At 51.0% G+C, this 25,702-nt stretch overlaps 1 protein-coding gene across 6 annotated transcripts in view; it reads left to right on the forward strand.

The window, feature by feature from the left end:
* Nucleotides 1-25,702, forward strand: part of rasal2 (RAS protein activator like 2) — a 46,541-nt gene that overhangs the window by 19,427 nt on the left and 1,412 nt on the right. For 2 of the 6 annotated variants that reach the window (XM_046407473.1, XM_046407470.1), the window contains exons 4-17: nt 9,744-9,850; nt 12,846-12,958; nt 17,552-17,705; nt 18,034-18,132; nt 18,506-19,060; nt 19,268-19,412; nt 20,520-20,664; nt 20,998-21,237; nt 21,357-21,558; nt 22,392-22,591; nt 22,851-23,817; nt 23,991-24,128; nt 24,282-24,484; nt 24,724-24,811. In XM_046407473.1, coding sequence (XP_046263429.1) covers nt 9,744-9,850; nt 12,846-12,958; nt 17,552-17,705; nt 18,034-18,132; nt 18,506-19,060; nt 19,268-19,412; nt 20,520-20,664; nt 20,998-21,237; nt 21,357-21,558; nt 22,392-22,591; nt 22,851-23,817; nt 23,991-24,128; nt 24,282-24,484; nt 24,724-24,811 — 3,356 coding nt within the window. Of the gene's footprint in view, nt 1-2,647; nt 2,775-6,778; nt 6,897-9,743; nt 9,851-12,845; nt 12,959-17,551; nt 17,706-18,033; nt 18,133-18,505; nt 19,061-19,267; nt 19,413-20,519; nt 20,665-20,997; nt 21,238-21,356; nt 21,559-22,391; nt 22,592-22,850; nt 23,818-23,990; nt 24,129-24,281; nt 24,485-24,723; nt 24,847-24,876; nt 25,003-25,702 lie in introns of those variants that run through there. The other 4 variants (XM_046407472.1, XM_046407475.1, XM_046407474.1 and 1 more) reach the window with 4 other exon arrangements.

A 25,702-nucleotide genomic window follows, 5' to 3' on the forward strand; every position in this document is an offset into this window, starting at 1 on the left:
TCCCTGGAGTTTTGGAGGGGGGTTTCCAGGCAGAGAAGCAGTAACAGATGTCTGACTTTACCTGGAAGTGAGCGTGATGTCACTGTTGACATCATCAGTGACTCAGGAGTACAAACCAGCAGCAGACACATGATTGTCAAGTGGAGTTCAGTCAGTGTTTTATTGTGAAAGGACTCCTCGTATTTCCTCTGTGCCTGTCTTTGTTCCTTGACAACCTAAAATCAGAAGTAATTTGCTCTCAGCACATACTGACTGTCAGCTAATATTTGTACTCCACTACATACTATGCTACACTTTACTAGTGTACTACTATTACAGTACATAGTACAGTCACCAATAAATCTTGATGTTATTACAAATGGAACTACTTTTATGCATCAGTAATTATTATCCAGCAATTTATTCTGTATTATTACCATTCTGCGTAATGAGTACTTTTACTCGTGGTACTCCTGAACTGTGGCACGAGTGTTTTTACTTTGTTCAGTTGATCTGCTCGTAAAGTCTCATTGTTTACCAGAGTTTTTGGTGAAACTTTATTTTGAAAGTTTCAGAGATCCTTAAGGTGTCAGGAGGGACTTTGGGAAAGTCTTCATGAGTTGCAGTTCTGGTCTCGGTGTTTGGGGATGAGAACTGAGCCGGGAATGTTTCAGCGTCAGATCAACGTGTTTCTCTGCTGTCATAACGAGGCGTTCGGGTGCAGCCTGTAATTTTCCTGCTCTGTGTGGGAACGTCGCTGTGACTGGGGAATGTCTGGAGGACAAAGCATCCAGTGTCCACCCGTCCAGTCTGAAGGAGCTGGACTGACCCCCGCTGCCCCCAGTGGGACGCCTGGGCCGAGGGGTTTCCCACTTCAAGCTGCAGGGGTCCAGAACTGGTTTCATATACGAGAGCCACAGGAAACAACGAGCTGGAAGTTTAACTGCTTAGATTCAGACTTTTGATCGGTTTGTCAATCAGTTTTTGGACGGACAGAACTCGTCCTGCTTGTTGAGTCACAGAGAAACTCATTCATACACTGACCTCTTTAATCCCCCTCCTCACCCCTCCTCACCCGCCACCCACCGGCCGAGAGGGGAGGAGGTTATTTATATGTTAATCTGCCCAGTCTGCCCACACAATCAGGCCTCTAACATCCAGTTTAGACTGGGTTTACACTGACCTTATGCTGGGATCAAATGGGGACACAAAGCGGGTTCATTTAAACTAGATTTATACCGCCTTTAAACTGGATTTGTGCTTCTCTCTGTAATAGATTCATAGTGGGTGTAATCGGTATGATCGGTTTGATATTAGACGTGTCTGATGCAGGCTCAGTGCTGGTCCTGGACTGTGGACGCTGGATCTAATGCTGGTTCATACTGGGTGTTGAGTCCATGCTGTGTGCTGGGATGTGAACTAATGAAACAGGAAATTAGAAGCTCTTGAATTACTCACTTCTTCTTCTTCTTGTTCTGCTTGTTGTCTGCTTGCGCTTGTCTTCTGACTGTCACGCTGAAGGACGAGCAGCAGCGACGGTAAGCCGAGATGTGATTTCAGTCCTCAGCCTAATTACAGCGCTGACAGACTGCTCGTTAGCTCTTCATCCTCCTCCTCCTCCTCACCTCACACTTCTACTGGAGCGACATGTCGTCACGTCACCAGATGAGGTCACTGATTACAGGAAAGTGACCTGCACTCAGGCTGCAGGTCGCGACCCCACCTGGCCCACCTGGCCCACCTGACCCACCTGGCTGCTGGCACACTCACAGTTAAAGGTGCAGTCCGCGGAAATTCAAAACAATCATCATCTCAGCACTTTGTTAGGCACACCTCAAGATTTCCCAACAGGCGTTTGGCTCGGCTCTGCCTGTTTACTGTGAGGGATTAGTGGGATGACACACACGCACGCAGACACACATGCACACACACGCACACACAGTCTGAAGTATTTTTGTTGTCCTGATTTGTTGGTTCAGTCTAAACTCTGACTTCAGCCGTGGATCTGCAGCATTCCTCAGTCTGCGTTCCGCCTCTCAGCCCCGCCACAATAAAACCACACTTCCTGCAACTGCACCTTCAGAATAAAAGCATGTAAACACTCTGGATTCAGGCTTGAACATTTACAAGCCTGTAAAACTGTAGCCTGAAACCACATTATTGTGACTCATCATCGCACAGGGAAAACATCAGTCCACCTCCATAACAAAGACTTTAAAATGTTTCTAAACTTTATATTTCTGATTCTGTCACTTTCTTTGTGTGTGTTAATGCCATGAGGACATCAGTAAATAAAAACAAGTTTATATTTTCAAAGAGCTGGTCAAACGGTCACATTCACAACTCCTATCTGCATTTTAGTCAGCTAAACTGTCGACTGTTAAACTATGAAACAGTTATTAGAGGTTTAGAACTTCACATTTCACAGTGAGTTTTTCGATTTTAAGATGTAATTAAACTCTAAGTCTAAGTGTATCCCTGCAGAGGTGATTTACCTCGACAGCAGCAGAATAAACAGGCTACTAACGAAGTAGAGGAAAACATTAAAATAAAAAGATTTACAATAAAAACAGAAATTTCTGCAAGCTGCTCTATGAGCTAAAATCATGATCACGGTTATTAAAATACTAAAATATAATACTAATAAAGCACAGCTCACGTTCGCTCAGTAGGAGCTTTATTGTGAAGGTCCGGATCGGAAGTGTGTGTTGGGCTGTAGTGTGTTGGCAGAGTGAAACTGTTGGGCTACTCACAGAGGAGGAGGACTTAATGTGCGTGTCTCATGGACTTTCAGGGTGAGTCTCTCTGATTTTACTCACTTTAATGAAATCCGCAGACTTCCGGTGCTTCGACACTTTAGTCCCGCCGTCAGACTCGAGTGTTTGAACGCTCCGTTCGCTCACTGCGCGTCACTTCGTCCAGCAGCAGGTTGCGACACGCGTGAGGCTGCGATGAGTCGCGCCTGCAGCAGCTGGGCTCAGCCGCGCCGCGACGCTCACCGATCGGGGATCGATCAGCGATCGATCAAGATCAGGCCTGGCGACAGTGTGCAGGTCCTGTGGTGTAGGAAAAGTCTTTTACTTGAGTAAAGGTACCAGTGTCATTAGCATCAGAACATACTGAAAGAACACGCACTCGTGTGGTTTTTATCTAATGATGCCTTCACGTGTTCGTCACTGTAACGTTGAAGCCGGTGAAGCTGATTGAACTGCTTCAGTGAGCTCCTCTCAGAGGTCAGGAAGGTTTTATCTTCATCTCTGCTTCATATTCTGTCTTTTTACACTGAAGGTGTGCCACAACTGAAGCTGTCAGATGCATGTCATGCAGTAAAATCTAAAGTCTAAACGTGAACATGGGAATACTCCAGTACCTCAACACTGTGCTCATGTACTGTACTTGAGTAAATGTACTCAGTTACTTTTCATCACGCAGTAAAAGTACTTGTACCACAGTGTGAAAGGTGGAGCTCATCCTGAACTGTTTTCCATGTGATTATTGTCATTCTGGATTCCTGTGCTGCAGACGTTGCAGACGCTGCAGACGCTGCAGACGCTGGCCTCAGACCTGGACATGGAGGCCTGTCTGAAGTCTCTGTCTCCTCTGGCTTTACGCGCAGCGTCCGTCCGTCCGTCCACTCTGTCTCAGTCCTTCCAGCTCCGTGCACTCGGCTGCTCTTCATTATTAACGGATGCTGTGACAGTTAGCCTAAATTGTGGGCCTCCAGCTGTCCCCAGTTCAGCTATAATTGGATAATTGGATCATTGTGTCCTAAATTTACTTCAGATCAGTCTCCTTTTGTCTGAGGATGCCCACTACATGAGGCGGATCACACTCTGCAGGATCCTGTCATCTGTCGCGCCACCAAGGTCCAGCTCAGGCTGTTTTATGGATCCATCAGGTCTTGGTTCAGACTGATGCTGCAGAGGACACTCTGAGCCTCTGTGTGTCCTTATCATGACACATTGAACTGATCGGGTCTGGAGCTGCATGACAGACTGACTCTGAATCAGATCCATGAGGGCTGAAGGATGTACCAGAAACATAAACATGGATCGAAAGCAGCAACTTGTTTTTCAGCTGAAAGTCCCAGAAAGTTTCGTCAGATCTTCTCTCTCGTTGACCTGTTGATCAGATGGTCTGTACTTCTGCAGCCTCCAGGGGACCATCCAGGACGTTTGGACACTCCTGTTTAAACTGTTAGTTCCATCAGACATCTGGTGCTTGTTGGTGTTGATGAAGCCGAAGTGCTCGACGCTCTTTGTGCCGCTGGATGTCAGTGAGAGCAGAGGAATGTGAAGCGATGTGAGAGGAGGCGGCTGGATGACAGAACTGGTTTCATTATGTGACGAGAAATTCTTTGAATACTTGTTGTGAAAGCTGATCTGTGTTGTCTGAGGAGGAGGAGGACTGTCGGTGGTTTTGTTACTTCTTCTGATTACTGAAACCAAACAAGTCGGTGTGACGCTGACAGTAGAAACTGCAGTCGTTCCCACAGTAACAGACACCCAGGAGGACGGCCAGGCGTCCTTCAGCAGGTGAAACGTGACGAACAGCTGGACCTTCACGAGCAGACTGTTCCCAGTGTACTCCCCACTATACTTGCTCGCTGATCCAGGAACAGCCCGAGTGCTGGCTGATAAACTGTGATGCCTTGATATGAGGTTGGATTCATTTGTGTTCAGTGCTTTGGGTTTTTTGTGGAAAAGTTTCCACAGCTGCTATCGATGTGACGTCTGTAGCAGCGGCCCAGAGGTTGTTCAGGTGCCGTATGTGAGAGAATATTTACTGAGTGAAGAGTAAGTGAGGCGATGAATCAGAGCTGCACCCAGATCAGCCGACAGTCCCACACAAAGGCTCCTTTCAGCGGCAGATTATCTCTGTTGTGTGGCCCTTTCCACTGCTGTCAGGTGTGTCTGCTCGGCCTTTAAACATTCTCAGCATTCCTCGCGCTGCTTCGTGATGACATCACAGCTCCACATTCATCCTGACGGGGCTGCCGGCGTCCGAGCGCCGCCCACATCAGGACGGGTCGCCATCGTGGAGGTCGAAGGTCAGAATGAGACATGTGAGACATTCTCATGTCTGAGGACAGAAGTCAGTCATATTCAGTCTGTCAAATAAAACTGTGACAGCTTGACTCGAGTCTTTTTGGTCCTCTGACAATGATGTGTCTTGGTGAAGCTGACATCACTTCCTGTGACACGTGGGTTTGAAAGCTCAAACCGTGTCCTCTTTTTATTTGGCTGCTCAATTTGTTCAGAATCAGAATCAGAATTCCTTTATTAATCCCTGGAGGGAAATTCTTCTCGTGTTAATTCACTGGCAATTTGAATCCATATATTTATGTCCAAAACAGAATATTTTTATCGTTTTCACACACAACCCTGATGCCAAAGATGTTGACACGCTTTTTCAAATGTGGATAAAACAAGATGCACTGGTTTCAAAGACGACCTGTTCAACGTGCAACGTTCAACACGCTCGCTGTGCAGCCTGCTCGCCGCCGAGTCCCACCAGCTCAGTCGGGGTCCCTGATGGAGAAGAAGAAACGCTTCACGTAAGCTTCATCAGCCTCTTCAGGTGTCATGAAGCATGAGAGATTATATGAACTTATATGTGATCCTCTGAGCCGTACCTGCAGCAACATGCCCACGCAGAACTCAGAGACTCTGGGCTGAAGGCCGGACGTGAAACTGGTCAGACGGAAGTTCAGTGTGACGTGAAAAAGAAGAAACCGCACAGACAGACGAGGAGAAGAAGAAACGTGTGGAATAACACCAGACTCCTTTAGCATCATTAACTATTCATTCGCTCTCCTCTTCCTGCTTGTGGGAACTGGTCTCCAGTCTGACGCCGTCCCCGTCTGTGAAGGTCACGGTGGTGTCCCTGTCAGCCAGGCGAGTGACTGAGCCTCCTCTGTTCAGGAAATCGCTAACAGCAGCAGGATGAATACCTCGCTGTGCCGCCATGTCAGAAACATCAGAAGTCTGAGCCACCAAGCAGCATCGCTTGTTCAATCTTGTTCATGTTTTTATTTGTGGTGAGCAAACCTCAGAAATCGAATTCTTTAGTGTCACCTGAATGCATCACAGCCAAAAATGAACCTGTTGTTCCTTTAACACCTGAAGAGAAAGCACAATGATGTGTTCAGGTCTGGCCTGAGCTGCTGTTTCACTGAGCACATCGTAACTCAGAAAATCTGAATGAAGTTTTCATGACAGCAGAACCCCAAACCAAACAACTGAAAGAATAGGATGATAATAAAAATGTGATGGTGTTTGTGTGTTCTCCAACACACACACACACACACACACACACACACACACACACACACACACACAGAGTTAATAGCTGAAGCCCCCAGAGTTGTGTCCCACATCAGTTGGCTGAGGGTAAAACTTATTCAGTGATTATCCTCTGAGCGCAGCGATAACTGTAGCTCCACAGGAAGAGAAGAAGAAGAGAGAGGGAGAGCGAGGCAGAGGGAGAGCTGCATCTGAGCTGCTGCAGAGGGAGGGAGGGAGGAAGAGGAGCGTCTGCAGAGAGAGGGAGGAAAGAAGGAAGACGTGAGAAAGGAGAGAAAGCAGGACAGTGCAGTTGGAAGGATTGATTGAATAAATGCGGTAAAGCCTCTGCGCTCTGAGACAGAAGCTTAGAATTACTGCTGAGTGGAGAGAGAGAAGGGCAGAGATGGGAGAGGACAGACCGTGAGGAGGAGGAGGAGGAGGAGGAGGAGGATGTGCGGCTGAGGAGGGAGAGGCAGGTTGGAGGAGGGGGGGCAACTCCAGGATGTTCACGGGACGAAGACAAACGTTTGCATCTTAACCTCATTGGCTGGCAGGTGGCGGCTGCTCCGGCCAATCCCGTCTGACTGTGTGCGTCCTCTCCTCAGACGATGGGGAACAGCTGTGATCGAGGTACCGTCTCTTCCTGTCTCTCTCTCTCTGTGTTTCTGTCCATGTCATGTGACCGGCTTGTCATACCTGGCTTCCTCCTGTGGCATGTGGTCTCAACTTTGTCTCCGCGGTGATGTCCGCTGTGTTTGGGTCCATCGTCGCTCCTCGTCCCTGTTGGGGGGGTGCATGAAAGTTTGTCCCCGGCCTCCCTGCGGCGCTGCATGCATGCAGGCTGCAGCTGAAACTTGATCCAGCACTCTGGAGAAGCTGATAAATGCTGACTGCTGCTGCATGCTGCGTTCACTGACTGAATGTTTTCCTGTTGCTGTAGGTTTACGTGTTCTCATATCATCATGTAAACTCCACGCTGTGCTGGTTTGACGTGTCGCACTCCGTAGGTGTTGATTGATTTGTTGACCGGGTGCTGATGCTGGTGCCAGTCAGGGTTGGATTTGAACTAATAACTATGAGTGACTGACCTGCTGATAAACTTGAGGATTATGACTGGGTGGCAGCCGTCTGTTCAGTGTGGGAAGCAGCACAGAAACGTTTCTTCTAGTGGCTGTGATTCGTTAAAACGTCATGACAGTCAGATATCCAACGCCGTCTTGAAGTGTTTATCGTCCGGCAGCCTCCGCTTTTGAACAGCTGAGACTTCATGTCGCTGGTTAGAGGATCAGTCCGCTGTCGTGTTTCTTATACATCAGCTCTCATGTTCAGACTCAAACCAACAGCAAGCCTGTCTGTCAGTGCTGTCTGACTTCCTGTCTGTGGCTCTCCAAGCCCATTGGTCCCAGCTGATGACCTGCCTGATACTCAGTCTCATGTTTTGAAGCTGCTAACAGGAGGAGAAGGTGCTCTTGTAGGAGACTGTTTTCAGCAGTGGATGAATCCACAGGATGGTGTGTGTGGGATAACCTACAGTCTGCGTGTCCTCACATGATCATAGGTCTTAGTTTATGCCTCTTTGTGGAAAAGTCGGTGGGAAGTTTAAAGCCTGGTTCTTGACATCATGATGGGCGGTTTTGGTCAGGCTGTGTGGTCCTCCACCGGAGCGTTGTCTCCTGAGGACGTCGTGTTTTTGTCAGAGTGCATTTTCTGCTCCAAGCGCTGCGCGTTTGGTGTTTTTTTGTTTGTTTTCCTGTAGCAGAAATTAAATGAAATGAAATGAAACTTTGGGTAAAAATGCTTAGCTCATCACTGTCACCCTTTGCTCAGCCGTCCAATCACAGTGAAGGAGGGGCGGGACGAGTAACCCAAAGACCAACCGTCACATCCTACATGTAGTGAACGACAGAAGCTGTTTTTACTGCTGCTGGTCTCGGAGTCTCAGCAGGTCTACCTTGGGCCAACATGCTCGTTTAGCTATTGTTATTCACAAACTGAGCTTCAGGGTGCAGTTGGGCGGTTTGATGAGGAGGATTTGAGGATGATGGCAGAGAGAACGTGAGTAAATTCTTCTGGTTATATTAATCAGGGCTCATTGCGAATACGCTTTGCATGTGACTTATTAATATCGCAGTGAGTTTTGAACCGTGGGACCACACTGACTCACAGGGACTTGAACAAGCTGCCGAGGAAGTGACACGAGTCTCGAGTTCAGATCCAGACCTGCACACAGTACGCTTAAGTTTAATCTCGGCCTGGAGCTCTGTTAGTGGCCGAGTCGTCTTCTCCTCTTCTGCCGTGGTTTAATGACTGGAGGCTTGGGTCCACCTGCTGTTTGTCTCCACCCACCAGTGGACTCACACTGTGGTGGATGTAAATCAACATTCAGTCCTGCTTTGTTTGGCTGATTTTTCTGGAAAGTTGTTGAAAACTTGTGTTACATTTGGATGGAAACCACAGCAAAGTGTCACCATGTAATCCTGACTTAAATCCTGTGAAATGAAACCGGTCTTCATTGTGTTGGCAGTTCTTGAGGACCTCAGGAGATCCTCTATCACCAAGTGTTGGTCTGCTGACGAGGGTCAGGAGTTATTTTGAGCTTTCTGTCTGCTGAACCGTCAGCAGACAGACTTGTCCCTGCAGCTGTTTAACGGACTCGTAGGTGGTTCAAGAACGGCTCAGGCCTCCAGAGACAAACTGCAATAATCTCAGACAAGATGGCTGTCAAGTGAGCTGGAGAGGAAGAGAGATGGTCTAACATTAGCTGCAAAATCAATGAACCTGGATGTGAGCCAGATCTGAGGCCGTGGCCGTGTACTGGGCTCAGCTGAGACCAGGACGAGTCACTGAGTTGAGACCAGGACGAGTCACTGAGCTCAAATGAGACCAGGACGAGTCACTGAGCTGAGACCAGGACGAGTCACTGAGCTCAGACCAGGACGAGTCACTGAGCTGAGACCAGGACGAGTCACTGGATTTGGGACATCAAGAAGTTTGTGTGTTTGTATTTCTGTTGGTGAGGGTTGGTTCATAAGGAGTAGGAGTAACTGAGCTGATGGGATCTTTGCAGGGTGGAGTATTTTGGGCCTTTGAATCTGTCTGTCTGTCTGTCTGTCTGTCTGTCCCCGTTAGTGTGACAGACGTTCCTAAAATACAATGAACAGGTTCCAGGGTTGGAAAATCAAACGACTCTTTTTGGATAAATGTGACTGTGCTGCTTCGTTTGTTTGGTTGATTTGAGCTCTTTGTGATAAAACAAAGCAGTCAACTCTCATGGTGTCGTTCTGTTCCTTTGTTGTTTTTCCACCTGCTGAAGGTGATGCAGGAACCAGCTGTCATTAAACAAACCCGCCGTCCGTCGTCTCTCCTCCACCAGCTCGTCCTCCATCCGTCCAGCTCAGCCTGAAGGCTCAGAGGATGATGATGATGATGATGATGAAGAAGCTGCTCTGGCTGATCTCACTCTGTTTGTCTCTCCAGAAGTGTCTTCGGAGCGATCTCCGAGGAGGAGGAGTATCTCCGGTGTGGGCAGTTCGGAGAAGAGCATCGCCGTCGACAATCCAAACTCGTCGCCCTTTAAAGTTCCGGTGAGTAACGGACAAGTTTCTGCTCGTCCTTCACACGCTGCTGCACTCACCTGTTTAAACTTCCTTCACACTGACAGGTGTGTGATGGCGTGCGCAGGACAAAATGCCGTCATCTGTAGCAAACATGTGACCTCAGTGTGGTCAGCACTGCTGCTGTCGTGTTTGTTTGGCTTGTGTGTGGTGTGAAGTGACGAGCCGTGTGACGTGTCCTCCCGCTCATACCGTCCTCACTGCCACAAGCCTGTGAGCAGGGCCCAGCAACTGTCCATTGGACATGTGGACGGCGTCAGTCGGTGATCAGCCTTTGTGTTAGGGATGGTAAACTTCACGTGTCTGTGTATCTCCACTGAATCACAGTCAAAGTAATAGCTGTAAATGGTTATGCAGCGTCTTCATGTGATTACCAGGCTCAGAAAGCAGGCTGGACCGGATCATCAGCTCAGAGCCCGTAGAGCTGAAACTGAGTACTACAGGTCGTCAGAGGACTGCCGCATGTCATTATGTGGAAAGCAGCAGCGAGCCAGTCTCGACTGAACTATATTTAGTCGACACACAGATGAAAGTCGTCTCTGAGCTGAGAACATTTTCATCTCCGGCCGTCAGGAGTGAAGTGATGGATGTTTAACAGCTTTCAGAGGTCGTCAACACAAACGTGCTAACCATCTGCTACGATACTCGACTGCATGAAGGAGTCGCGTATCGCGGCAGCGAAGGAGCTGGAAGTGACTCACGTGTTGGACCGTTTCACAAGCTGTGAAAGAAGGAGACGCAGCAGAAACCATGTGCCGTCAGCCAAACTGAAACATGTTGAATTTGAATGGAGAGCAGCGTTTATGCTGTGCAGAAGGTTCTAAGTGCCCTGTGGTGTTGGAAACAGGCACAGACTCACATCTGGACTAATCCAGATGTGGGGGTGATAATAACACGATTTTAGGCATATTTTTAGACTGAAACCTGAAAAGGCTCCTCAGAAGGAGACTTGTTGAGTTGTAATATTAAGTGTCTGCAGAGCTGTTAATATTTTGGTATAATTCGTTTTAAAATCTGCATAAACTTCTCTTCGTACCATTGCTTCTGGAAAACCATAGACCCTATGAGATGGAAACGCCACAACTTCACCGATTGGCTTCTAATCCAACAATGTGCAAACAGGTGGAGCTGAGGTGTCCGGTTACTGAAGCCCGCACACCCAGCTCCAACCTATTAAGCTAACTAAGGCTAACATGCTAGGCTGCTGCTGTGTTCACACCATAGACGGTAAAAGGAATAGATTTACAGAGAAAGCACATTTTCACCTTGTGTTATTTTCATGTGGTTAATCACAGAATCATTTATGTTTATTCCTCCCCCTGACAGCCAGAACACTTTATTATACATTAGCTGCAGGCTAGTGAGCAACAGATAGTGTTTGTGTCTCTGTTTGTGTTCAGTTCAGCCTCTGACTAAAGTCAGCCCTCACCAGTTCTTCCTGTTATCCTCCGGTGTTATTTTGGCTTTTCTTAGCAAGTTAAACAGTAGCTGCAGTTCATTACTTTGATCGTATTGTTCATCATTTCTGTCGCTAATAATACATTTGAGTGCTGCGTGGTGCTTCAGTGCTGCTGTTTGTGTCTCAGCAGTTTTCATCAGACTCCAGCTCTAATAAGGTTACTCCTGCTGGTTTTCTTCTTGTATTTAGGATGAACTACAGTTCCCACGAGTTAATGTCAACACAACCCACATTGTGTATATGAATTCTGTACTGCTGACAGGAAGAATTACTCCTTCATCATCATTAATGTCTGACTGTGTCGTGATGTGATGAATCAGACGTCTAACTTCGTACAGAGTTTCTGTGTGTATTTTTAGTTCAGTCAGACCTGATACAGGAAAGACAGATAGACAGACAGACAGCAAGTACTGCTGGGATCACAAACACATCCAGCAGTCAGTTCTCTGCTCACACCAAGCACCTGATCAAAACGTTCAATACTCCTGATCAATAGCTGTGATCACCTCATGGAGATATTTTAGACTTGTTTGAAGTGTTCCTCGCTCTTACAGCTTCTGGCAGGATGGATCTTTACTCTGATGCATTAATGGGAGCCAATGAGTCTGACAGGAGTTTGGGGGGGGCAGGAGAGTGTGGGGGAGGGCAGAGGACAGAGATGTGTTTGAGGATATTAATATCTCAGGAAATGAGGCCGCTCACTTCCTCTGCTCCATACGGGCCTTTTATTGTGACAGAGGATCTGATAGCTGAAGAGTTTGATCAGTTTCAGCTGAGTCATGTGATCATCCAGCGCCATCTGCTCCCATCAGCGGAGATGAGCTCATGACCGAGGGGTGACTCATCACTGACTGTCTATGGTGAAACCTGAAGGGGGCGCTCTCATTCATACACATAACGCAGTGATCTGTTTGGGTTTGTCCTTAAAGGGACCAAACCGTTTCCTGTGCCGGGCTGGACACGTATGGGGATTTACTTCCTTTCGGAGCCGTCTGTCCTTTTGCCTCAAGTGGCAATTTGAGGAACTGCAGTTCTTGCATTTTTTGTCCCCAGAGGCAGCTGGTTGCTGATTGGCTGACAGGTGACCCGTCTGTTCGGGCTACCAGTAGTTATTACTTTAATCATTAGTGAGTCTGCACATCACGTTTCTGTTAGACCAACCATCTGCTAGCAGACCCAAAGAGAAGTGATCCGATGTCAGCCACTTGAAGTCTGTGGTGAATTGTGTCGATGTTGCTGCTGTTCTCTACTGCCACCATCAGGACAAACTGACGTCTCGAGGTCAGCGTCCGATGGCCGGGCTGGTCACTGTCTGCCTCCTCTTCCTCACCTGCTCCCGTCACCCTCTCCTTCAAAACAAGGTGAACCAAAGCAGTCTGACTTCCTGTTTCCCCTCCGACCCCGCCTTCATCAGACAGCCTCCTGAAATACCTATAGTGTCCGTCCACTCTGTTGACTCTGTTTGTCTCAGACTCTGACCTTCTGTCCTTGTTTTTAATCTTTCAGGGGTTCTTCAGTAAACGTCTCAAAGGCTCCATCAAGAGGACGAAGAGTCAGACCAAACTGGACAGAAACACCAGCTTCAGACTGCCTTCTCTCCGACCCGCCGAGGCTGACAGGTAACTCATTCTTCAGCCTGATGATCCGCCGACGTCGGGTCAGAGACTCGAGGGCTGCTGGCTGAGTGAAGACACAGTGTGGCACACGTGAGGCTGGCTGAGTTACAGTCTGATTCACAGTCTGATCCGGTCTGACAAACCAAACCGTGTGAGGCGTTCAGGGATCTTTGACCTCGTGACCTGTGGCATCGTTGAACAGATTAAACAGATGTTTGGTATGAGAACACATCAGAGTGGTTGCTGCAGGGTCAGGTGCCGCCCACCATGTTGGTCTCAGCTCTTCAGGTTCTGGTCCTTTGTGTCCACACACAGTCTGTGCTGAGGGAAACAGTCGTTATGTGTTGTTGTTCGAGTCTTCGAGTTTGTGTACTGTGTGTGTACTGTGTGTGTACACTGTGTACTGTGTGTGTGCTGTGCGTGTACACTGTGTACTGCGTGTGCACTGTGCGTGTCTACTGTGTGTGTACACTGTGTGTGTACTGTGCGTGTACACTGTGTGTGTACACTATGTGTGTATTGTGTGTGTACACTGTGTATTAACTGGTTTACCTCCACTGAGTCACACGGCTGCTCTTCATCACCATCACCACACACACACACACACACACACACACACACACACACAAACACTGGAGTTTATTCTGACTCAGTCCCACACACACCGTACTGCTGCCACTCACTAGAGCACCAAATGTAGATTCATCCGCCGCTGAAAATAGTCCCTGACGAATGTCTGGTTTCCTACTGTTTGTTTGATAAAAGCTAGAGTGAGCGGCTGACAGAATCAAAGTGGACATCTGTCTTCATCATGTTCAGACGGGGTCTCTGGTTGTTCTCTGGACAGAAATCTGTAACAGCACCATACATCCTGATCTGGATCTTCTTCTGGTTCTGCTCACACTGAGGTTCCTCCAGTCATCGATCTCAGCGTCTGTCTGTCTGTCTGTCTGTCTGTCTGTCTGTCTGTGAGACACAGGAGTGGACAGTTTTCTTGTTTCTCAGCTTTTCTTGGTCCTCTGACTTTTAGGAGGTTTTGGGTTTCTCCTGCTCCTCCTCCATCCATTAACCCGTCCAGTCTTCCCAGCACAGCCTGGAGGTGGTTTTCCTGGAACAGAGGCTGGCTCTGCAGGCTCTTACTGGCTCTTTGTTCTCACGTGACTTTTTTCTCTCATATTTAGAAGGCGATCAGCGAATCCCTGATCACTACTTCCTGCTCGTGCTGTCATTATGAATCATTGGCTCAGGTGCGCGACACCTGACGAAGCCCAGATTGTCTCTCTGACAGAGTGTGTGTGGTGATGTGATGATGGGATGATGTGTTTACTGCTGCTGTTCACAACATGACATCACCAGACGTCCACGTTTATTCTGCTCAGACTCTGGCTTGTTTGTATTTCTTTAAACCAGTCATCATCGTCTGTGGTGGTGTTGAATCGTGTGTGTGTGTGTGTGTGTGTGTGTGTGTGTGTGTGTGTGTGTGTGTGTTCAGGTCTGTACTGTTAGTGACCAGTTTGAGAGAAACTCGTCATGTTCATAGAGCAGCAGCTCAGAGGCTGTGCACAGTGCACCATCAGGCCACATCCAGTGAGTCGGACTGTCACAGACTGACCATTGACTGCCACACACACTCACACACACTCACACACACTCACACACACACACACACACTCACACACACACTCACACACACACACAGCGGTTAGCGGTTAGGGTGTCGGACCCGTAACCGGTGGATCGCTGGTTCGATTCCCCGTCCCGGTGTCCATGGCTGAGGTACCCTTGAGCAAGGTACCTAACCCCCACTGCTCCCCGGGCGCTGCACGCGGTCGCCCACTGCCCCGGGTTTGCTGTGTGTGTGTGCACGTCACTTGGGTGGGTTAAATGCAGAGCACGAATTTCGCTGGAGTGAGTTCCCTCCAATGACAAAATATGTCACTTTCATCTTCATCATCTTTTCACACACCACACCACACCAGTGTGAGACTCAGAGCAAACCGGCGTGTTTCTGGTCTGACAGCAGAACTGATGGAGCACATGTGAAGAGTACAGAGCAGCTTTATAGCGGACAGAATGTCAGCCAGCTGGGCTGAAGGATAATGCTTTCATACACACACACACACACACACACACACACACACACAGCCTCTCTCTCTCTCTCTCAGTCTCTCAGTCAGCTCTGAGCTGTAACCCTGATGGACGGTTCGTCTTCTCTCCTCCGGAGAGCTCGAAAAGCTCAGCTCTCCAAAGCTCTGATGTTCAGGTAGGACCAGGTGTGTGTGTGTGTGTGTGTGCGTGCGTGTGTATGTGTGTGTGTGTGTGTGTGTGTGTGTGTGTGTGTGTGCGTGCGTCTGAACCTCACTCTGCTTTTGTCCTTCACTAACTTGGATCTGCTGGCTCTGCTGATGTAAACTTAGCGTTTTGGTCTTTCAGTTTGTCGTGTTTGGGTTGAGTTTCTCTGAGTGTTGGTGTGTGTGAGGCTCAGGGCTGCAGAGTCCTCACAGTCCTCAGAGTCCTCAGAGTCCTCACAGTCCTCACAGTCCTCACAGTCCTCACAGTCCTCAGAGTGAAGCCGTTTCAGACCAGAGATTTGATTCCACTCAGACACCAGGGCATCAGTGATGTTGGTCAGGACTGGAGTCCTGTTGTTAGGGTCCTGAGTCATCGTATGAGGTTGGTCCAAAGGGGAAACGTGTTAGCAGGAAGTTGACTTAGCTGTTCTCAGCAAAGACAGAACAGGTGTAGGACCACCAGTCGCTGCTGCGCCTGAGCACCTGCTCCACCTCAGATGACCAATAAAATCCTCTGCTTTACATGATGAAAGATCACACCGGACTGATTCTTAAAACCATTTCCTGCTTCTCCCTCACATCACCTGCATTGTTAACCTCCACATCACAGGTTTCATACGGAACCACGACTGGCTCCAAACTCGTTGTGATGTCATACATCCTACAGGTATGTCCAGGTGTGAGGCCGATGGTGAAGATGAGCTCAAATGTTTTGACTCAGAGGGAGCAGACATGACACTGAGGCTGCACTATAAGAGTTGTGTGTGTGTGTGTGTGTGTGTGGTCAGACCTCAGTAAGTGCTTCCTCCTCCTCTTCCTCTGACAGCAGAGTGGATCAGGTTTCTGTCCTAATGCAGGAGACCAGCCCTTCCTGAAACTCTGCTGCGTTTGCTAACACTTGAAGGTTTTCATGCTTTAGTCCGTTTCTGTTCGCGGTTTTCAAAACACACACATGTTCGCCGTGTCCTGTTGATGGAGCGTTTGGGCTCCAGGTCACATGACCTGACAGGTAAGAAAACAAATCCCTTCCAGGACATAAACTCTTTGAAGGGTCCACCTGCAGCTTGAAGACCCTTTAAACCACATCATGATCCAGAGTCCAAAACACGTGTTCATCCTTCATGTTGGTGCTGCGGCTGGAGCAGAAAGCTCAAAGTCTCATGAAACACAAATACTCAAATATCTCCAAATTGTACTTAAGACAAGACAACTTTATTTGTACAGCTCATTTTTACAGGCAGTTTGTCTCAAAGGACTTTACATAACATCAGCAACATCCTCTGCCCTTCGACCCTCACATGGACTGAGGAAAAACTCCCAGAAGAACCTTTAACAGGAAACACTGGGAGAAAGCTCAGGGTGAGCAGCAGAGGAGGGATCCCTCACCCAGGACGGGCAGACGTGTACTTTGTTACTTTATTTTCCACCTCTGGATCTGATTGGTTGATGGGCTTTCAGCTGTCTGATGTTGTCACAGCGTCAGTGTTGACCTCAACCCACTAATCTGGGATTACATAACTCATCTGACACAGCAGGAGGACCACACACATACACACACACACACACAGACAGGAGATTCGCTGTGTGTCAGCTGATCAGAGGTATTCAAAATGTAAAGATAGTGACATTAAAAACAGTCTTGTGTTCCTGTGCTAAAGTATTCTGAGAGCACTTTAGCTACTTCCAGTAGATGTAATAATGTGCAGCCTGCAGCAGGTGATGCTGAAGTCACAGTTCAGTTCAGTGTTGGAGCTGCTCAGTAAGCCCTCTGGCAGGACAGACTGAATGTGTCAGCTGATCTGAAGTGCTTTATTTTGAAAAGCTGCAGCTGTTTGCCGACCCCTGACAGCTCCGTCTGTCTGCCTCCTGAGGCCGGTCTGTAGTTAAACTCCCGCCCTGCTCCTTGCTGCGTCACCGCATGCTGCCTAGTGCCGGCTCTCCTGGCAGAGGTTGTCGCTATGGAAACGCTCCCGGAGGCCCGATGCGATTGGCCATCCCAGGACCTTGTTTACCGCCTGCCGGGCGACAGGGAAGCTTCATAAAGGCGACGCTCTGCTCGGAGAACGGAGCTGCCGTCCGCTGCAGGGTGGAGGTGGGAGAACAGTGGGAGCAGGGGGGAGTCGAGGAAGAGGGATGCTCTGGGGGACTCCCCTCACCTGGCTCTGTGGTTGTTTATCGTAGGTATTACTGCTCTCCCGCTCTGCTGACAAATACCTGAAAGCTGCTGTAGTGCTCAGCAGCGCCCCCTGCCACAGACAGCCTGCCTCTCATTGGCTCGTATTGAAGTTCTCCTCTTGTCTTGCAGATCTCGCGGGCTCCCTAAGCTGAAGGAGTCCTCCTCCCACGAGTCTCTGCTGAGCCCGGGCAGTGCCGTGGAGGCTCTGGACCTGAGCATGGAGGAGGACGTGTTCGTCAAACCTCTGCACAGCAGCATTCTGGGACAGGAGTTCTGCTTCGAGGTGAGTCCACTGCAGCCAGCACTCACCTCCATTCAGCTTCCTGCACAGAAGCACGACGAATCACACGTCTGCTCAGAGGGGCAGCAGCCGAGCAGGCGTAGGGTCCAACCGTACGCATGTCCAAACCGGACACAATCAGGACGGCGAACTGGAAACGCGTGATGGGGAGAATTTAGTGCTTTCACACAACACATGTGGCCCTGAAGTGTCGCTGGAAACCTTCTGTCACAGTTTTTGCTCTTGTAGACTCTCATCACATCATTCTGTGTATATTTACAAAGACACAGCAGGGCAGGTGTCACAGTGTCCTCTCTGTCTCACCTGTCAGGTGACGTACTCGGGCGGCAGCAAGTGTTTCAGCTGCACTTCGGCCTCAGAGAGAGACAAGTGGATGGAGAACCTGAGGAGGACAATTCAGCCCAACAAGGTGAGCCTTCCTGCACTTCACGTTCACCTCGGCCTTCTGTCGGGTAACATTCACCTGCGCAGGTGACACTGGCTGTTGGTGTGTTAGTGGAAACTGACAGCGGGGCTGAGGGTGAACCTCAGAGGGAGCTAAGGAAAACTGTTTCAAATAAACCGTCTCTGAGCAGTTGATGTGTTCCAGAGGTTTGTGTGATTTCTGCAGGAACATCAGCCTGCTTCAGTCTGTAAGTTCATGTGAGCGACCACCAAACATATCCAGCCTCATTCTGTGTCACCTGCTGTGAACATCTGAAGTTAAGATCCACCTGAAACAGCTTCCACGTAAGTGTTAGGGTGGAGAGCAACTCGATTCGATGATCTGTTGGTGTTTCCAGGACAACTGTCGGCGGACGGAGAACCTGCTGCGGCTGTGGATCATCGAAGCCAAAGACCTGCCGCCTAAGAAGAAATATTTCTGCGAGCTGTGTCTGGACGACGTCCTGTATGCCCGAACCACCAGCAAGACCCGCCACGACAACTTGTTCTGGGGCGAGTACTTCGACTTCTCCAGCCTGCCTGTCGTGCACAGCATCACAGTGCACATCTACCGCGACGTGGACAAGAAGAAGAAGAAGGACAAGAACAACTACGTGGGCCTGGTCAACATCCCGGTGTCGGGCGTGACGGGCCGGCAGTTTGTGGAGAAGTGGTACCCGGTCAGCACGCCCACCACCAGCAAGGCCAAAGGAGGGGGGCCGTCCATCCGCATCAAGTCCCGCTTCCAGACCATCTCCATCCTGCCCATGGAGCAGTACAAGGAGTTCGCCGAGTTCGTCACCAACAACTACACCATGCTGTGCTCGGTGCTGGAGTCCGTCATCAGCGTCAAGAACAAGGAGGAGATGGCCTGCGCTCTGGTCCACATCCTGCAGAGCACCGGGAGGGCGAAGGTCAGAGCCCAGTGGCGAATCAAGCACAAGCACACATACTCTTACTTTATCCAAGTACAAATACTACACAATACTACGATCACTACCAGCATGTGCAGTAGAGTGAGCGGCTTACAAATCACAGACGTCCATCGCCGTCTGTCAGCCAATCACTGTGGAGCCAGTGAGGAAACATGACTCGACAACACTCGTCTCCTCCTCCTTTAGGACTTCCTGACGGACCTGGTGATGTCGGAGGTGGACCGCTGTGCCGACCACGACGTCCTGATCTTCAGGGAGAACACGCTGGCTACCAAATCCATTGAGGAATACCTGAAGCTGGTGGGACAGAAATACCTGCACGACGCACTCGGTGAGTTCCAGCTCACCTGCGCACTCACCTGTACACACACCCCTCAGGGTGGTTTCAGTAACCTGTCTGTGAAGTAAACAGCTTCATGTGCTAAAGTTATTTTAGTTCCTGTCGTCTCAGAGCTGCTGTTTCTGTGGTTTGTTACCAGCAACTCGTCGATCCTGAATTAGATCAGAAAGTGCAGAAAGTCTTTATGGACTTCTGAATGCTAAAATTAGAGCGAGTTTTGTTTTAACTGATGCTGCCGCGTCATGTTCGCCAGCATCCTGCTCAGTTCACTGGGATTTGAAATATCTGAAGGTGCAGTGAATGTGACAGACCTGAGACCTGCTGTCATCACGAACTCACAACCTTCAGGCTAAAGTTAGCACAAAGCTTCAGATCAAAGCCACATGTAACTCAGTGGTTTATTTATAGCTTCTCATCTGCTGAGAGGACGACTTCCTGCGGCGTCCTCTGCAGGTTTCCTCACTTCAGGTATTTTATTTTGACAGCAGCTTGTTGTCGTACTCGTCGAGCTGCTGCAGGTTTCAGCTGACGTCCAGCACATACTCATCAGTCTTGTCATTTTGCTGCGTCGACCTTTGGTCCGTCGCAGGCTGTGGTTTGGGTGTAGTCTGTGGCCCAGCGGGTGGATGATGTCAGTCCAGGTGGTGTCGTTCTCTGAAGGCGTCAGAGCGAATGAGACGAGTATTCTGTGAAATAACACGATGAGAAAGAAACTAAATGATGTGTGAGCTGACGCCGGGATGAGCTGATGCAAACACTCGCTGTGATTGGTTCTGTAGACGCAGCAGCGAGTGTGATGTCAGTGCGACACAAACCTGAGCCTCTTTACATAAAGGATTCACACTTACTGACAGTTCTGTCTGTCTGTACATCCGTCTGTCTGTCTCCCTGTCTGTCTGCCTGCCTGTCTGTCTGTCCATATGTCTGTCTGTCTCCCTCTCCGCCTGTCTCCCTGACTGCCTGTCTGTCTCCCTGTCCGCCTGTCTCCCTCTCCGCCTGTCTCCCTGACTGCCTGTCTGTCTCCCTGACTGCCTGTCTGTCTCCCTGTCCGCCTGTCTCCCTGCCTGCCTGTCTCCCTGCCTGTCTGCGTGTCTCCAGGGGAGTTCATCAGGGCCCTGTACGAGTCGGATGAGAACTGTGAGGTGGATCCCAGTCGGTGTTCTGGTGCAGATCTGCCTGAACACCAGAGTAACCTGAAGATGTGCTGCGAGTTGGCTTTCTGCAAGATCATCAACTCCTACTGGTACGACTGCAGTCTGAGTACACATTGAAGTACCTGTTTACTACTGCCAGAGTACTAATACCTCACTGTTAAGGCGCTTTGTCGTGTTGACTTCACTCACATTAAAAAGTTGGTGGACACAAACGGCCAACTGAGTCCATCTCTTCCTTATGTTCCCGGTAATGAGAAGTTATGATGGATCTGAGGTGGTCAGTGGTGAAGTTCACGCGCTGCAGGAAACACTTGGTGAATTGTAGTCCGGTTTCAGAGGCCCAGACTGACTGAACTGGCCCTGAACGCCTCTTCAGGACGTCAGCTTCTGCTACATGCTTTGTGTGCTTCCTGTCTCCACAGTGTGTTTCCTCGGGAGCTGAAGGAAGTGTTTGCATCATGGAAGCAGCAGTGCGTCGCTCGCGGCCACCAGCAGGACATCAGCAAGCGTCTGATCAGCGCCTCTCTCTTCCTGCGCTTCCTGTGTCCCGCCATCATGTCGCCGTCGCTCTTCAACCTGATGCAGGAGTACCCAGACGACCGCACGTCCCGCACGCTCACGCTCATCGCCAAGGTCATCCAGAACCTCGCCAACTTCACCAAGTGAGTGTCGGCCCCAGCTGATCCGGGTCTGTCTGAAGTGCGTCTCCGCCGCGGCCTTGTGCTTCACTTCCTGTTTCGTTACGAAAGCTTCTGACGTCTGAATTCTGTCTCATCTGCAGGTTTGGCAACAAAGAGGAGTACATGGCCTTCATGAACGACTTCCTGGAGCACGAGTGGGCAGGGATGATGCGTTTCCTGTCTGAGATCTCCAACCCGGAGACTCTGTCCAACACGCCAGGCTTCGAGGGTTACATCGACCTCGGCCGCGAGCTGTCGGTCCTGCACGCTCTGCTGTGGGAGGTCGTCTCTCAGCTCGACAAGGTGTGTGTGTGTGTGTGTGTCTGTCTGTCTGTCTGTCTGTCTGTCAGTCAGTCAGTGTGTATGTGTCTGTCTGTCTGTCTGTCTGTCAGTCAGTGTGTGTGTGTCTGTCTGTCTGTCAGTGTGTGTGGGGGTGGGGGGGGGGTAGAGTAGCTGAATGACTGTCCTGTATGGTGAGAACCGAATCTGATTGGTGAGAAAAGTGATGCCTGCACTTCACCATGAATTCACATTTTCCAACAGCACCTAAACGCACCACGGAGCACAGACTGAAGGGTCTGAAGCTGCACAACAAAACAAAATGTTATTAAAACGTTCCTCTTGTGTGTGATGTTGTGAGGATCCACTAACAGCAGATCAGGAGTTCGGTTATTGATCGCTGATCAGTGATGGGGTGTGTGTGTGCTGTAAATATCTGATGATGTAACTTGACTGAACAGTAGAGGTCACTTCAGTTCACGTCACCACATTAACGCTGCGTGGCTGAGCCTCACAGCATGGCCTGTCCTCCCCCCCTCACCCTCAGCCCCCCTCCCCTCCCCCGCCCCCGCCCCCGCCCCCGGCTGTGCTGTGCCCCACCTGCCCCACCTGTCGGAGCTCTGTGTCAGCTTGGCTCTGTTGTTTCGTGTAGCAGCATGTTGTTGTTCTAGTTGGTTTCATTTTGGTTTCCATTAAGTTTCCCTCATGTTTTTTTCCTCCTCCTTCTGTTCACTTCCTGTCTGGCCGACTCTGTCTGTTGCCACCTCGTTGGTTTCTTTCTCCTCCTACCACCACCACCACCGCATCCTGGTGCTTCCAACCATCCACACACACGCACACACACACATGGACTCCAGGGTGAAAATTCCTTCCTGCAGGCCACCATAGCCAAGCTGGGCCCGCTGCCGAGGATTCTGGGAGACATCTCTCGCTGTCTGGCTGCTCCCACGCCCGTCCAGCAGCAGCTGCGCCGTTTCCAGGACCACAGCTCCGCCCACAACATCAGCGGCAGCCTGTCGTCAGGGTTACAGCGAATCTTTGAGGACCCGGCCGACAGGTACGATCGCTCGCGGCAGCCAATCACATTTTAAATACGCTGCAAAAGGTTGAAGCAGTCGGCACACAGAAAGTGTTGTGGGTTGTTTTGTTGTTCCAGCTGAACTGATCGTCACTCGGCGACACGCGTGGCGTCTGATCCCGTTATCCCGCGTGTCAGGAGTCTTTACAGCCAACTCGCGGTCTGGTCTGTGATCAGATCTTTTCATTCAGCAGATGTTCTGAGGGTTTAACTGCTGTCTGCGTGTCACTTCCTGCAGCCACAGCGAGGTCCGCAGCCTGCAGTCTCCAGTCAGCGACATGGTGGAGGGTTACGTTCAAGGTCAGCGCCCCCTGCTGGCTCAGCAGCATCCCTCCGCCCACACCAGCTTCTCAGACCAGGAGGAGCGAGACAACCTGCTGCCCAACGGTCGCAGCATCTCCCTGGTGGACCTGCAGGACACCCAGAGCCTGCACGGCCCCGCGGGGCCCCCGCCGCACCACGAGGCCCCGCCCCGCCTCAGCCGGGCGGGCTCCCAGGCCTCCATCGGTCAGCTCCCGCTCAACTACCCCCACTCCAACCCTGTCACACCCCAGCCGGCGCCGCACCTGACCAAAGCTGTGCCGAGAGATGGCCAACCGCAGAGCGCGCCGCAGGCGAGGCGGCCGCTGCACCCGTCGCTCAGCCAGCAGCGCAGCCTGCAGCCGCTGTCCTTCCAGAACCCCGTCTACCACCTGAGTAACCCCGCCCACGGCCTGTCCGCGCACTCCGCCCACACGCCACGGCTCCACGACTCCAGCTCAGAGAACCTGAGCACCGAGAGCTCCCACAACAGCCACAGCAACTCCGACGACTTTGGCAGCCAGGTGGGGGTCAAAGGTCGCGTGCCGTCCAACAGCAGCCTGGACGAGCTGGGCAGCAGGCGGAGCACGCAGAGCGAGGAGTGTTCCACTCCACGGCGACACGCGCCACCCGACCTTCCGCCCGGCACCGCTACAGCGGTGGCCATCCCCCGGCAGAGCACGACGGCGGGCACCGCCCACATCATCAAGGTGGAGCAACAGAGCAGGGCAGGGGGCGGAGCCAGGACGCCACGCTCCCTCCCTCACAGCGCGTCACTGCGCAGCAGCAGCAGTGCCAACACTGAGCCCACGCCCGCCACGAGCCTCGTGCCCCGCCAGCAGTCCCCCTGCTCTGTGGAGAACGTGGCTCCGCCCCCCAGGAGCGCCACCAAGCAGCCACAGCAGGTACTGCGCTCGTCTGTCTTCGTTTGTCTTCCTGTCTGCTGTCTGAGTGTTCGAATGACTTTGAGCTGCAGGTGTTTCGTTAGTGAAGGAAACACGCAGGAAATGACATCTTCTGTCCTCCGTCTGTGTCTGTTTGTCCGTCTCGTGCCGACGACGACGCTGGTCGCGTTCAGGTTGCGTCTCCGGTGGAGGCCGTGGCCTTGTCCCCGGTGGAGAGGACGGCGGCCTGGGTGCTCAACAACGGCCAGTACGAGGAGAAGGAGGAGGAGGGAGGAGAGAGGAGCAGGGAGGAGGGGAGGAACCCTGAGAAGGTACAGAGCACACACACACACACACACACACACACCTGCACAGGTGCTCAGTCATGTGACCGTTCGGTCTGTGTGAGGTCGGTAGCCCTGAGCGTCCTCAGTGCGCTGTGAAGCGACGGTCTCACACTGACCCGCGTCCTCCTGCTCCCTCAGTATGAGCTGGAGATCTCGCGGCTGAAGGAGCGCCTGCGGGCGTCCGGCCGGCGGCTGGAGGAGTACGAGCGGCGGCTGCTGGCTCAGGAGCAGCAGATGCAGAAGCTGCTGCTGGAGTACAAACATCGTCTGGAGGACAGCGAGGACAGACTGAGGAGACAGCAGGAGGAGAAGGACAGCCAGATGAAGAGCATCATCTGCAGGTACGCACCGACTCCACCCCGCAGGGCGGCGCAGGGCACGCGGACTCAACACGCCCACGCTGCACACGCCAAAAATACTGCGAGTACTGCTGCTGTACTGCTGTACCGTCTGTACTGTCTGTAGTTCTGGCATTTTTATAGTTTGGGAACATTTAATGCATTTCCTGATCACCTGACTGACCGTGTGTGTGCGTGCGTGTGTGTGCTGTGTGTGTGTGCATGCGTGTGTGTGTGTGAAGGCTCATGGCGGTGGAGGACGAGCTGAAGCGGGACCACGCTGAGATGCAGGCGGTGATCGAAGCCAAACAGAAGATCATCGACGCTCAGGTAAGAGACGGACAGCAGCGCTGATCTGAGAGCAGCCTGAACGCACCTGAACACACCTGAACGCACCTGAACGCACCTGAACGCACCTGAACACACCTGTCTCAGCTTCCCTTCAGCCCGTTAGTACCTGGACGTTGTTTTGTATGTTCAGTTTTTTGCTGCTGTGGTCTGAAATCTGATCCCAGATCTGTTACACCTGTAAAATACCTGAATACTGACTCGGATTGAGTGGTTCAGTTAGCGGGTCAGTTCAGTCCGCCTGGACCCCATCGGGACGTTTTAGTCGCCGGAGCGACGTCCTGCAGGTGCAGCAGGTCTCAGGTGTGCACCACAGGAAGCCTGCTGCTCGTTACTTCTGTCTCTCATCGTCTCTTCACTGATTTCAGGTCAGTAACGGATGTGAAATAAACCAATCAGGCAAGTAGTGACTGTAGCCCCGCCCTCCTCCCCTCCCCCGCCGTCCTCCCATCCTCACGCTGTTTTGTTTTGTTTTTGAGAAAGACGCACACGTCAGCACACCCGATCAGCCAATCACGGAGCAGGTGTGAAATGTTCTGTGATGTCGTCACGTCTGTCGTCCAGTTTATTAGGGACGGCGCTCGGTGTGATGGACCGCGCCGTGCTGGACGGGGACGTGTTTCTAAGACTTTGACCTGCGCATTTCTGCCAGTGAGGCTGGACTGAACGTCAGCTGGGGTCTGGTGTACCTAATAAACTGGACACTGAGCTCGTTCCAAAACGCACGAACAGCTGACATGAAAACAGGAAGCGGCTGCACGCGGCTCGCCGTCGATAATGAGTGCACTGCTCCTTGTTCTGGTGTGTTGGTCTCTGAACTGGTTTGGTTTCTGTTTGGCTGCCCCTCCCCCCCCCGCACAGCTTCCAGTTCAC

Source organism: Scatophagus argus, chromosome 13 (assembly GCF_020382885.2).
Source record: "Scatophagus argus isolate fScaArg1 chromosome 13, fScaArg1.pri, whole genome shotgun sequence".
NCBI classification, from domain to species: domain Eukaryota; kingdom Metazoa; phylum Chordata; class Actinopteri; family Scatophagidae; genus Scatophagus; species Scatophagus argus.